Below are 13302 nucleotides of genomic sequence, written 5' to 3'. Positions count from 1 at the left end.
GTTTTAAACCCATCATAATTAAATTTATATTCAAATATAATTATTAAAAAGGCAATAAAATGATAATCATACTTTGAAATGCTAATAAGTTAATATAAAATATTAAACAAACATTATTCTGCTGTTTTTCTACGTCAAGCATATTTCACTGATTTCTTTATATAGATGATTTTTATGGATTAAAAGTTGGGTATATGAGTAAAAAATCTAAACCATTAGCCAAAATATGAGTATTTCTTTATTTTTTCACAAAAGTTAATTAAATTTGTATCTTCAAATTGTTGAATAAGATTTATATTTATATTTTTCTGAAGTATTACTCATGTTCATGTTTAATAGTAATGAAAGCAAAATAAACTGAAACTTCAAATAAGTGAAACATAGAAATCTTTGCCAGAGCCGGGGACAGCTGAAGATTTTGCGCCCCTTCTATGTGCCATTCTAAAATTTCGTATCATCAAATTGGAGCCCCCCTGGATGCTGAACCCGGGGACAGATGTCCCCCTTGCCCCACCCTAGCTACGCCACTGATCTTTGCATGACTGTATTTGCAACAAATGCATAACTGAAATTCATTTACTGACCACATAAAATAGCTTCGGGGACCGCCAGTTTGCAATCACTGTTATACGTAGACAATGTTCAGATTGCACAAAAATAATATTTTATGATTTAACTTTTCACGGAATAAATACAGACAATTTCAAATAATCTTATCCTATTCTATTTGGTTTCTTTCGGAAATTTAAACATTTGCATAACTTCGTCAAAAGCCATAGAAGCGCTTGTTACAAATCTTGTTTCCCTGCAGTTATGCAATTCAGGATTACATTTCTTTGGTTACCTACATGAAAACAATTTTCGCACTTAAACAAGAAAAAAAGAATAAAAATAACCCTCTTAAACTTATTAATCGAAATTATGTGCATAAAAGAATCCGGAATGTAAAATATAAACCTGACTGGATGATTGAATAGCCTGGAATACATTTCGAAGCTGTAACATTATTGTGGAAATGCATGCATATTTTATTTATTAAAACTTTCATCTGTAACTGTGATTTTTGTGTTGCATTTTTGTGATCATTTATATAATGATCATATTTTCAAACATATTACGGATTTCATACCATTATTATTGTGGAAATGCATGCATATTTCTTTATTTTAAACTTTTATCATTAACTATGTGATATATATCGCATTTTCGTGATTGGGCCCGTCAGTAAAACTCATAATTAAATAAATCACTTTACACAAAAACTCAAAAATGGACCGTATACTCAAATTTAATAATTATTGAAAAAGCCGCATAGTTAGTTCACATCTCTCGGCGGCGTCTCAGAACACACTCAAAACCCAATACAAGTGTCCTCAAGGTGGCGCTATAAACGAACATCAGCGTCATCATTTTAGAACACAAATATAACATATTTTTCACAGATGGCGCCTCTGGTGTCAACATCCATCCCGGCCTTGAATGTTACATTCAGCATAAGTTTAGAACACAAATTATAAAATACAAACTCAACACTCCAAGATAATAATAATGACGGTTATACAATTATACAAACTCAAATTTAATAATTAACTACAAATAAAATTTAAGTAACTGAAACATTTTCATTAACAAAAGGCAAAGGTACAATTTTTGTCATTGGCCTTTTATAGGTTCCATTTTTAACTTTAAGTGTCACAACTCGAATAATATTATCTTGACCTGGATGGGTTTTAATAATTTGTGCTAAATGCCACTTTAAAGGAGAGTAATTATACGAATCTTTTACTAAAACCAAATCTCCTTCCTTCATTTGTACTTTTCCTTTATACCATTTAGGTCTATTTAAAAGTTTGTTTAAATATTCAGACGACCATTTTTTCCAAAAATTTTGATTAAATTTCTGAACCATTTGCCATCTAGTTATCCGATTTATAGAAATCTCTGTAAAATTAGGTTCAAGCAATGCAATTAAAGATGAACCAATAAGAAAGTGAGCAGGTGTCAATGCCTCTACATCATTTGGATCATTTGATATGGGACAAAGAGGGCGAGAATTAAGTACAGATTCAATTTGAACAATTAGAGTAAAAAAAATTCTTTATAAGATAGAATTGTTTTTCCCACCACACGTTTCAAGTGATATTTAACCCCTTAACTGCCGCGAAAACGTATAAGATTCATTTCCCAGTGCCACGGTTTTTCACACAGGCGCGCGTATTTATGCGATGTATTAGGGAAAAAATAAGTGCAAGTTTTACTTTCTAAAACTGTTTACTTTTACAAAATAAAGAATAAAAGAAAAAAAATGAATGCACAAAATTTAATGTTTTGAGTAAAATTATTATAAAAATGTGTAAGTATAATAAAAATGATGTTTTTATAATAAAAAAGATCTCTAAAACGAGTTTCGAGGAATTTATTTTTAGACCAGCAAAGTGTAATATCTGGTTTCAGTGTTATAGCTTGTGAAATCAGTATGCCTAAAAAAACATATTATATTTCTTCTCAATTAGTTGAATGCCACGATTTTGTTCTTGATTTTTCGCTTGCAAGTTGTTGGTTCATATACTCGTCAAAACGGTCTACGAAACGGTTAGTTTTAGTAACAATATGAAGCACGAGCAGTTCATCAAAAAATAATTCAAAAATGATAAATGGGTTCGAAACATCTATTATATCTTTCTTTATTCCTGGAACCTACTACAAAAAGTAAACGAAAACGGAGGACGCAGAATAAAAAAAATACGTTTTACTCAAACAACACCAGCCAATACCGCGCAGTCATTACTTTCACCGTTTTAGACACACCCTTCTCTCCAATTTCTCCCCACACTTCTCTGAAATAGTATCCTCCTTCCAGTGGCGTAACTAGAACTCTTGGACCCCTATGCAAAAATTTTTCATGGCCCCCCTCAATCAATTTAATGTGCTTAAAAATAAAAATAAAAATTTTTAAAAAGTTAAAATTAAAATTTTTAAAAATTTAAAATTAAAATTTTAAAAAAGTTTAAAAAAATCAAGGATTTTACGAGCTAGTGTTTTTATGATTAATTTTATTACATCTGGATTATTTGTTAAAAAATAAAAGCACATCCTTAGGGAACCAGTTGAAAGGTACGTAACATGAAGAAAGAATAAAAAGGAAAATATTTTCCCTTAATCAACTGTGAAATTTGCTTTAGTCTGGATATTTGATATCAGATGATTTTAATCAGTTATTTAAGACTTTTTGTGTGCATGCGAGAGACAGACTTTTCTCTCCTTTCACTGAGATACATACTGATAATAAATGAATAAGTCTATATAAAAAAAGGAACATGTCACGTAAAGTGTAGCATTAAACAATGCTTTTACGAAGTAAGAAAGCTTAGTTTTACGGAGATTTTTATATAAAATCTAAGAGGTTTTACATACAAATACATTTTGAATTTTTATATAAAATCTGCACCAATCTAAGTTTTTTTCGCTTAATTTAGCAAACTTAAATAACTGGTTATATTATAAAACATTGAAAACAATATATTCTGTGAAAATAGAAGAGAAACACGCCGAGTGAAATAAAATTAGTAACACAATAACCTTAAGTTTGGTGTAGATTTATGTTAAGATCTCAAACAATTTCTAGGGCAAGCAGGTTTAGGTCCCTCTTCGTCAGAAGTAAAGAAATCTACAAGACTGAAGAATAGTCATATTTTTCAATTGCGCCAAAGTATGTGTAAATATTTATTTTTGAATGATTTTTTTTACCAGGGTAACAACTTTTATTTTATAATATTAGCTATAATTTTATGAAAGCTCCTTGCCTTCATTTCCGAAAACTCTCGAACATAGTCAGAAAGATCAATTTCTTTAGGTGTATCTTGCTCTATAGAAATTAGAGCAAGATACACCTAAATACAAACTTGTTTAAGATCTTCTAGTCTCCGTCATAGAAGATCTTAAATAAGTTTGTATGTATTTTAATTTTGAAAAATATCTCTCTTCACTTGCAACTGTTATAGGAAAGGACAGCAAAATTCGAAGTTCCACTCCAGTATATTTGGAAAACATTCAAGATTTTATACATATTCTAAAATGACAAGGCGCTCTAACGTGTAGAAATACAGTTCTACTTTAAATTACTCTTCCAACACTTTGTATGTTTTCATATGAAGCCTCGTACCCAAACAATCTAAGTCGCCTTAGGGTATGATGGACTGGCTAAAGTAAGGGTAGATTTCTAACGTTTCTGCCATTTACTTTTCTTCGGAGATGAAACCTATTAAATTATTATTTAAATTATTAAATTATTATTATCACTTCTACAACTTTCTAAATATGTTTTCTCATTCTGCAGAGCTCCGACAGCTGACTGCAGATTCTTTATACTTTGCAGAATTTACTCGCGTGGTTTACATGAATGAGTATATCCTGCCAAATAGCAACTGAGACGAGAAATTTTAAATTTTGTCTGCCAAGAATGCCATAAGAAACTAGAATAAATATTTTTAGCAAGCTATAATAGTACAGAATAAATTTCCTCCACAAATAAAAAAAAAAAATTAAAATGTAAACAATGATTTGTGTTAATTTTTATTTACTTTTTGTTTAAAACTTTAAAAAATTTTGCAAAATTTGTAAAAAAATAGCTCTTTCTGTAACGTTATTTTATTGGCAATAAAACACTGAATAAGATGAAAATAAAAGAATAAGAGCAAATAACAAAAAATTTCCACTTAATTAACCAAACAGACAAAATATTCTGTTTCAGTGCTATGATTTGGGGAAGGGAGTGCCATATAAGTTATCCATGAAATAAATAAATAATGAAAAGAAAATGAATAATCAAGCCGGAAACGGGACAAGGGTAAAGCCAGCGAGAAACTTACTGCAAATAAACGGCTAGAGAGGCAAAATTAGTTCATACGAAATTTACAAAAATATCTGAAAGCTTTCAGGTTTTACGTTACGCCCAAAGGGGCATTTTTTTAAAGTTTCGTGTGCTACTTTTATTTATTAAACATCATGTTCTTCCCGTTTAAACTATTAAATTAAATTCAACAGCAATATCGCATGAGCATATCTTTAGAATTTCCGATACACAGTCTCGCGCACTAGCGGTATTTTTTTTTTTTTTTTTTTTCGTACAAAATTTCCATTGCTCGCTTTGAAATCGTTGAGTTTCTTAATCAAAAACACTTTAAAGAGTTATAAAATATGAAATCGATAATAAAACAAATTTCAAATTCCAAATTCGGGCTTCCAGATGCCTATATTTGGTGCAAGATTACATGATTCAAAATTGGATAGCTCTAGGTACCGTTGTTTTACCCCAATGCGAGAAATATAGATACATTTATGCAGATTTTTCATTATTTAATTTCTTTAAATATAACACAGGGCTGTAATATTTAGTGGCAACAATTTGAAAAGTGAAACGATATTTATAGTGAACCAACGCAAAATGCCAAAACGAAATTAATAGCCTTTTTGGGCTAAAAATTTAGAACTTTTAGTGTGAAAAATCTAGCGCAAATGTAGCTAAGATTGATCAAATTTAAATTTTTTAAATTTATTGTTTATACTATCAGGAGAGAGCAATATGCTTGTGAAAAAGATTATTGCAACCAGTATAAATATTTAAAGAATAAAAATTAAGCAAAATAAATTAATTTTTTTAGTCCAAAAAAGGTGCAATTTGCTCTGTCGGACTATTATTTTCGTTTCGGCATTTTGCGTTGGTTCACTATAAATATCCGATTCACTTTTCAAATTGTTGCCACCCAATATTATCGCCCTGTGTTATATTTAATGAAATTAAATAAGGAAGAATCTGCGTAAACGTATCTATTTCTTGCATTGGGATAAAACAACGGTACCTAGAGCCATTCAATTTTGAATAACGTACGTTTCCACCCGAATAAGGGCATCTGGAAGCCCAAATTTGGAATTTGTTTTATTATCTATTTCATATTGTGTAAAACTTTAACGAATTTTTTATTAACAAACTCAACGATGTAAAAGTGAGCAGTGACAACACTCTACGAGGAAAAAAAATCGCGCGGAGCTGTGTATCAGAAATTCTAAAGATATGCTGATTTTAAAATTATTTTGCGACATTGCTGTTAAACTGAATTTTATGGTTTGTAAAAAACATGATAACACACAAAACGTTAAAAAAACGCCCCTTTAAACGTAATTTAAAATCTGAAACCTTTCAGATTTTTTTTCTGAATTAATGCTATATCAATTTTTTAACTCATTTTATTTTTTAAATGTTTTTATGATATTAATTTCCTGAACTAAAATCTGGAAGGATTAATGTAAAAATTCATTACAATAAGTTTCTGATTAACTAGCTTCTGTAATGTATGTAGTTTCTCTGTGATTAATCTTTGCCGGGATAATACGAAAAAACATACAAGTCTTTAGAGGTTAAAATTATGCACATTGATATTTATTAAACCTGGGCTTAATTTAGGAACTAAAAGTGTCAGAGTCTTACTGTAAGCCATCAAGAACAGTGAATGAAAAATGATTATAAATTAAACAAATAAAACAAGGAATAATTAAAATCAAATAAAATGTAAAATTAAAAGGTATGTTTTAATTTTAAAACTAATGGTATATAAAGAAATAATAAGCAAATCGTAAACTTATATGAATATTGAAACAAATGAAAAGTAAGAAAATTAGTAAGATAGGATACGAAAGACAAAAGAAAGGAAGATATTGAATACACACATATACATGCAAAAGCATATCTCGGGCAATTTGGAATTTATATTTTGTTGACTTTTACGCCTGTTATCGAATTTAATATTGCTTAATATTTAGAGTTTAGTTTTTCGCATCATTTTAAAAATGAAGGATAATGCAAATTTAGAGTATACAGAAATAAACACTTTAATTTAATGATAAAAGAATGGATTGGATTATTTAATTATGGCAAAGCACACGAGGGCTATCTGCCTAAAGGGAGGGATGCCTTCGTGGAGGACTTTTTAAGGGAAACTGGCTTGTATACACGTTACACATGGGGAAAACTACGAAAACGCCCATGCAGCCAGCCGGTTTGCGGGATTCGAACCTCGGACCGAACTACCAGTGTTCAGCGTCTTTACCGCTCGGCCGTTGGTGGGCAACAAAAGAATGAAAGGACATAAGAAAAATTTGTATTTTAGGCAGAATTACAGCTATAAAAACCGAAGATAATGGAATTACAGATATTTAAACATACATAAGCACAAAAGTTGACAATTAATAATAATCTTAATATTAATGTATTGCATTACTTTCCTGTCAATTACAATTTAAGCTGCAGTATAGTTTTCATTGTTTCTAAGCCGTATAATTAAATTCTCAAATAAGAATGTTTCAAAAATATTTTAAATGTATGCAATAAAACACGAAAAGCTTTAATATAAATAAAGTTTTCAATAATTTTAGACATTTATTTCGTTTGTTAAACGAATTGTTTAAGTTTTGAATTATTGGAGTTCCCATTTGCCGATGAATTTGCAGTTCGAAGACAATAGACATTAGAAATACATATCAAGAACTAAAAAAAAAAAAAAAAAAAAAAAAAAAAAAAAATATCATATTTGCATCATCTCTTAGACAATATACACAGAATATGTGAACTATTTCATCTGCAATCTTTTCTCCTGAAAAACAACTTCTGTTTCGAATTCATACATATCCTTATCAGAATACCTTTATTCAAGCCAAGAGTAATTCTGTGTATATTGTAAATTAAAGTGTTTATTAGATGTTTTCTAAAATTAAGCCACAGGACAATAAATGATATTAATGCATATCAATCGACATAATGGACCTACTTTAACACTATTTAGTTTCTATGAATTATCATGAAAGACCTCAGATTTCCTGTTTTTACATTGATTATAAATTAAACCCTATTAATTTTCTTTTTATCTTCATAATTAATTTATTAATGACAAAAATATTAAAAATAAAATAGAAATCTCTATGAAAAGTTTTTCGTTTTCTTGGTATTAGAAGTTTAGTTTAGCATAATCGGGGATCACCCAATTTTTGAGTGTTGTTTAAATGACAATTTGGTTTAAAGTACATTTGCTTTGCTCTTTATTTGTAATTGCTTTTGAATTTCGGATTTGCATATGATGGTTTTAAACCAATTTTTTTTTAAAGGTCAATTTGCATTGTAAAGTTTTATGATATTTTTGAGTAGTCAATTCGGCACAATGGGTTTATTCTTTTTTCCAAGTGTTTCGAAAGCGTGTAGAGAAAATTCTCGTACATTTCAGATTCGATTTTCGGTTTTATAGGAATTTTAATGTCTTGAATGAAAATTTAATTGATTCTTTTTACGGTTTTAGATCTCAAATGAACCAGGACAACGAAATATGTTTTCAAAACGTATTAATCGACTGTTATGAAGATTTAATTCATTTTCTCCTGATGAGTTCTGAATTAGAGTTTCAGTAAAAGGAGAATAATTTTTATAATTTTGTATGTTTCCCTTTTGCATTTTTATTTTTCGAGTTTATGCTACTATGAATTCCTATTTTAAATTTGTTTAGATATTGCGTTAAACCTTTTATACACGGTTGCAGTTATTTATAGCTTCAAGGAATTGCCTTCCTTTGATTCCAATTCAATTTTAACTTTAGATGCTTTAAGTTTATTTTACTTCAATCCCGCAGTTATAGTGCAAGACAAGTTTAAAAAAATTTGTTTTTTATTGTTGGCCTGTCATTATGTTTCTTAATGTATGGAAATATATATTTATATTTCATATTTATCATAAAAATATTTCATGTTAATATAACAATGCGTTATTAATATGGGAAGACATTTGCATTGTTAATGGTGATAAGTTTGGATTTTTAGATAAATGGATTAAAAGTTTAATTAAATTGAATTATTAGTAAGTTTGAAATTATAAGAATTAAGTTTATGTAATATTACAAATCAATAACTTACCTTTATAATGAAGAATTATATTTGAGATCCCTTTCAAATTTAATTTTAAAGAAACACTTCTTTATGCTCTCGATGTAGTGATGTAGACTAGAGAAATGTCATTAGAATACGAGCAAGTTCAGTTTACTGTTCTGAGTCATCAGCCAATTACAAGTATACTGAAGATAGCATTTCACACTTCAACGCAGCTGTTTAGCAAAGAAAGGGACCCCGCCTCCACCATAAATTTCCAGTGTCTTCCCAAATTGAGTCACAGTAAAACTTTCATGTAAGATTTTACTGTAAAGATGTCCACTTTCCTTTCTAAAAAGGTGAAACATCCGTTTTTTTTTTTAATTTTTTTTTCAAATTCTACTATTATTATTTTCATATTCCAATGACACATAATACATGACCTGCAATATCTTTTAGCATTTCCTCTGTACTATAAATGTATTTCAGTTAATGTATAATTATTAAATATTTAACAGTGAAAATTATGGATATTCGAATAATTTTAGGAAATTCTTCCACAAGTTTAGGATGAAATAATAAACAAATTTTATTGACCTGTATCCAAACAGCTTTGAAGATGACTGTGTAATATGTGACATGGAAATTTTAAAATTAAACTTTCCAAGTTTCAAGTTCCCAGAAATGTTTAATAATTTGTAGTTAAACTTATTGACACTAACGTATATTTGAAGATGAGTAATCTGTCGCATAGATTCTAAAATTAGCATAAATAAATACTTGTTTAGGAAACAAGTATAAAGTTTCTTCATAATTACTAAAAATAAAGTTGTATGAAACAAGTTTTGCGCACTTCTTAGAGAAATGCAAAAAACATCATTTAATATATATATATATATATATATATATATATATATATATATATATATTTTTTACCCCAGGTGGATCAAAAAGCAAAAATCAGTTAGGAAAGCAAAAATCACGATATATTTTAGGAGCATTAATATTTTTGATTATTGTTATCTATTTTATTTACGTCTTAAAACAACTATTTCTGGCTCAGAAATTAATTACCTCAGATTTCCAGTTTTTACATTGCTTATAAATTAAGCCGTATCATTTTTATCTTAAACATTAATTTATTAATGACTAAATTTGAAAAATACATATAATGTATGGGAACATATATTAACAGAACCTATTTATGTCTTAGAAAAGCTACGCAGTGGTGCCAAAATGAAAGAGAATAATGCGAAAAGGGATTTTATGAGTGAAAATCGCATCATTTTCCACTAAAACGTTTTAACTAATTTTTTTTAATTGCGAAAATTATTGAAATATTCCAATAAAAGTGGAAGAATTCTTTTCCATTCGTCTGTGTAGTGAAAATTGTATTGTAATTCGTGTTCTTTCAGATGTTGAAATGCAACTTAAAACTATTAAGTCCAACGCTGCCATTGATATGCTTAATATTTTCAGTAATTAGTTTATCGAAATTTACGAAGTAGTATATACTTTTAGTTGTATGATGTCATTTTATTATCATTATTATATTATTATTGGCGATTTCACGTACTGAATGCTCTGTGCAAAGTAAAAGTAGAATACAAATTAAAATAAATTAAAAGGAAAAGTGTAAAATTTAAAGTTTCATTTCAAATATGGCTCACTACCGGCCGAGCGGTAAAGTCGCTGAACACTGGTAGTTCGGTCCGAGGTTCGAATTCTGCGAACGGACTGGCTGCATGGGCGTTTTCGTGGTTTTCCCCATGTGTAATGTGTATACGAGCCAGTTTCCCATAGAAAGTCCGTCACGAAGGCATTCCTTTCCTTAGGCAGATAGCCCTCGAGACTTTGCTACAATCAGACACACACACACTTTTTCATTTCAAATAACGATTAGAAAGTACTCCACGAAGGCGTTCTTCCCCTTGGGCAAATATTCCTTGAGTGCTTTATTATTATATAATAATTCAATTCAGTTCCGTTTAAATAACATACAAATTATTGCGCATTACTGAATTCTAGGCTTAAATGTTTCACGTTGTTAAAATGAATTGTAATTTATTATATTTTTTCAAATGAAGGGAAATTAAAATATTTCTTTCAAAACAAATTTCATATCTTCAGAATTATCTTTTACAGATTAGTCTGAATTTTTGGTAGCTGAGTAATTTACAGGCTATGAAACACCACAGCTATTCTCTTTCCTAAAGCAAATCAATTTACGAGTTCTATGCCTTCAGATTTAATTCTCGTTTAGGAATTTTAAAGAATTCTTAACCTGCACTTTATCTGCAATGTGAGAATATTTTGTAAATTTTGATATGAAAAATAGGTTAAATATTGATTTACTCATTATTTCAAGTAAAAATATTCATCCATTCCATTTCCTCTCCCCATAAGTGAAGAAGAAGTCATGAATTTCGATAAATTTAAGGGAAAAAAATTAACTGGAATATTTGCCGCTTAATGTTTAAGCAACCAGAATGAAACTTTGTGTTCTTTGTTGAAACACAGCAAAACCCGTTGAATTGGGATTGCAAAGCGAGTTGTTAGCTTTGTCGCATAAAACATGCCCCTTTTTCTTTGACCTTGAATTCATTTAAAGATCCCTAAAGGCCCGTCTACACGTACCGATTTGAACTTTATCTTTAATACGAAGTCTTCAGAAGATTTTTGGCTAGCAATTACAAAAGATTTCCTACAATTTCTGAGACTGCCATAAACTTTTACCTTTTTCTGCAACATATTAGTGATAGACATTTTCATCTCTAACCACCATAAAATCAAGTGTCAATCAAAAAAGTTTAAAAAGCCCTGATTTATTACATGGTAAAATGTGCATGCTTATGCAACTGAAGTGTAATGGTTAGTGTAAAATATAACTTGGAGAGACATTTCATCAGTACGGTGTTTGCATAACATTTTCAAGGGAATGTTACATGAGTAATGAAATTCCAATTGCTATACTAAATCTCTCTCTGCTAGTACTTAAAAAGAAAAAACTCAAAGTTATCCGTTATCCAGATATCCCAATGTAACTATTTTATGACTTTAATTGTAAATAGATTACTTAAATTTAAATATCGCAAAGCCTCGAGGACTATCTGCGTAAGAGGAGAGAAACCTTCATAGAGGCCTTTCTAAGGGAAACTGGCTCATATTTATGTTACACATGGGGTAACCACAAAAACCAACCATGCAGCCAACCTGTTCGCCTGGGAAGGAACCCAAGCCAGGTCGAACTACCAGTATACAGTTGTCTTAACCACTCAACCACTGGTGAGGCTCTTAATTCTAAATAGAAAATTATATATTGCACTCCTGTAATACTCTTTTTAAATGAATCATATTTCAAGGAAAACAAGCTCTGAAGTTAATTCAATATTACAAATTTGAGAAAAATTCAACTTAATATTAGTATCCTGATCTTGTAAAAATGAACATTTTTTTAAAAATTAAAAGGTCATGATGTTGTTGTGAATTATAAGACCTCATATGTAACATTGATATATGAGGTTTTAACTCACCTTTATGTAATCTTGCATGCATTCCCATAAAGCATCCAATACTTCTGGTATCACTCTTGACAATGTTTGTTTAGGTATTCTAAACAAATACTGTAAATTTGAATAGGAACACCCTGTAACATAATAAAAAACTTAAAAAATAAATTTATTAAAAATGATGTAGTGATATAATTATGATATTTATTCATTATAAATTTCTCAAATTTTAAAAAATAGTGATTAAAAGTATTGTTTGAATTTATATTTCAATTTTTGTGAATTTGATTTATTAATTTTATCAAAATTAATTGATTTTTTTCCAATAAAATAAAAATTAACTTACTACCAGCTAGAAAGCGTAAAGTAACATGCAGCCTCTCAGATGGTGAAATTGCACAACGCATAATCGTATCCTGTTTTTTAATTTTGCTGCTCACTAAGTTTAATAAATAATCAAAATCGCACGGCATCATTCGCAAATACTTTCCAAATCCCACCCTGTCTTCAAAACGCAGCTCTTGGAACAGGGTATTATGGGCTCCATGAATTTCTCTGCGTTTCACCCAATTTCTCGTCCAAATACGCTTTCTTTTTTCTTCTTCTGCAGCAGCAGCAGCGAAGATCAAAATCGTAGATGTTGCTACAGTAGCAATTAACGGGAAATCTTCATCCATTTTTTATTATTGTCGCCTAAATTCACTCCCCCACAGTTTCGTTTTCACAGTTGTTGATAGTGTGACGCTACATAGGGCGGGAATTCTTCCTCGGACAGTGATTGGTTAAGGCATTTCCTGTACCGACGACAAAATCGTTGCGTGTAGACAAGCAAGCTCTCGCAGATAAAATCGTACGAGAAAGTCGGCCGATAAAATCGGTACGTGTAGACGGG

At 29.8% G+C, this 13302-nt stretch overlaps 1 protein-coding gene across 1 annotated transcript in view; it reads right to left on the bottom strand.

Moving 5' to 3' along the window:
- LOC146994918 (uncharacterized) overlaps positions 1-13087 on the bottom strand; it is a 59665-nt gene extending 46578 nt beyond the window's left edge. Inside the window, exons 1-2 of the mRNA XM_085825094.1 lie at positions 12757-13087; positions 12435-12547 (exon numbers count right to left, since the gene is read on the bottom strand). Of these exons, the coding sequence (XP_085681220.1) occupies positions 12435-12547; positions 12757-13087 (444 nt within the window). The remainder of the gene's footprint in view (positions 1-12434; positions 12548-12756) is intronic.
- Positions 13088-13302: the final 215 nt, after the last annotated feature.

The sequence above is a fragment of the Stegodyphus dumicola genome, chromosome 10 (genome assembly GCF_044657685.1).
Source record: "Stegodyphus dumicola isolate Sdum_Otavi_A_Nest chromosome 10, ASM4465768v1".
Taxonomy (NCBI): domain Eukaryota; kingdom Metazoa; phylum Arthropoda; class Arachnida; order Araneae; family Eresidae; genus Stegodyphus; species Stegodyphus dumicola.
Note: the sequence above shows the minus strand (reverse complement) of the source record. Positions and strands in the feature narration are given on the sequence as shown.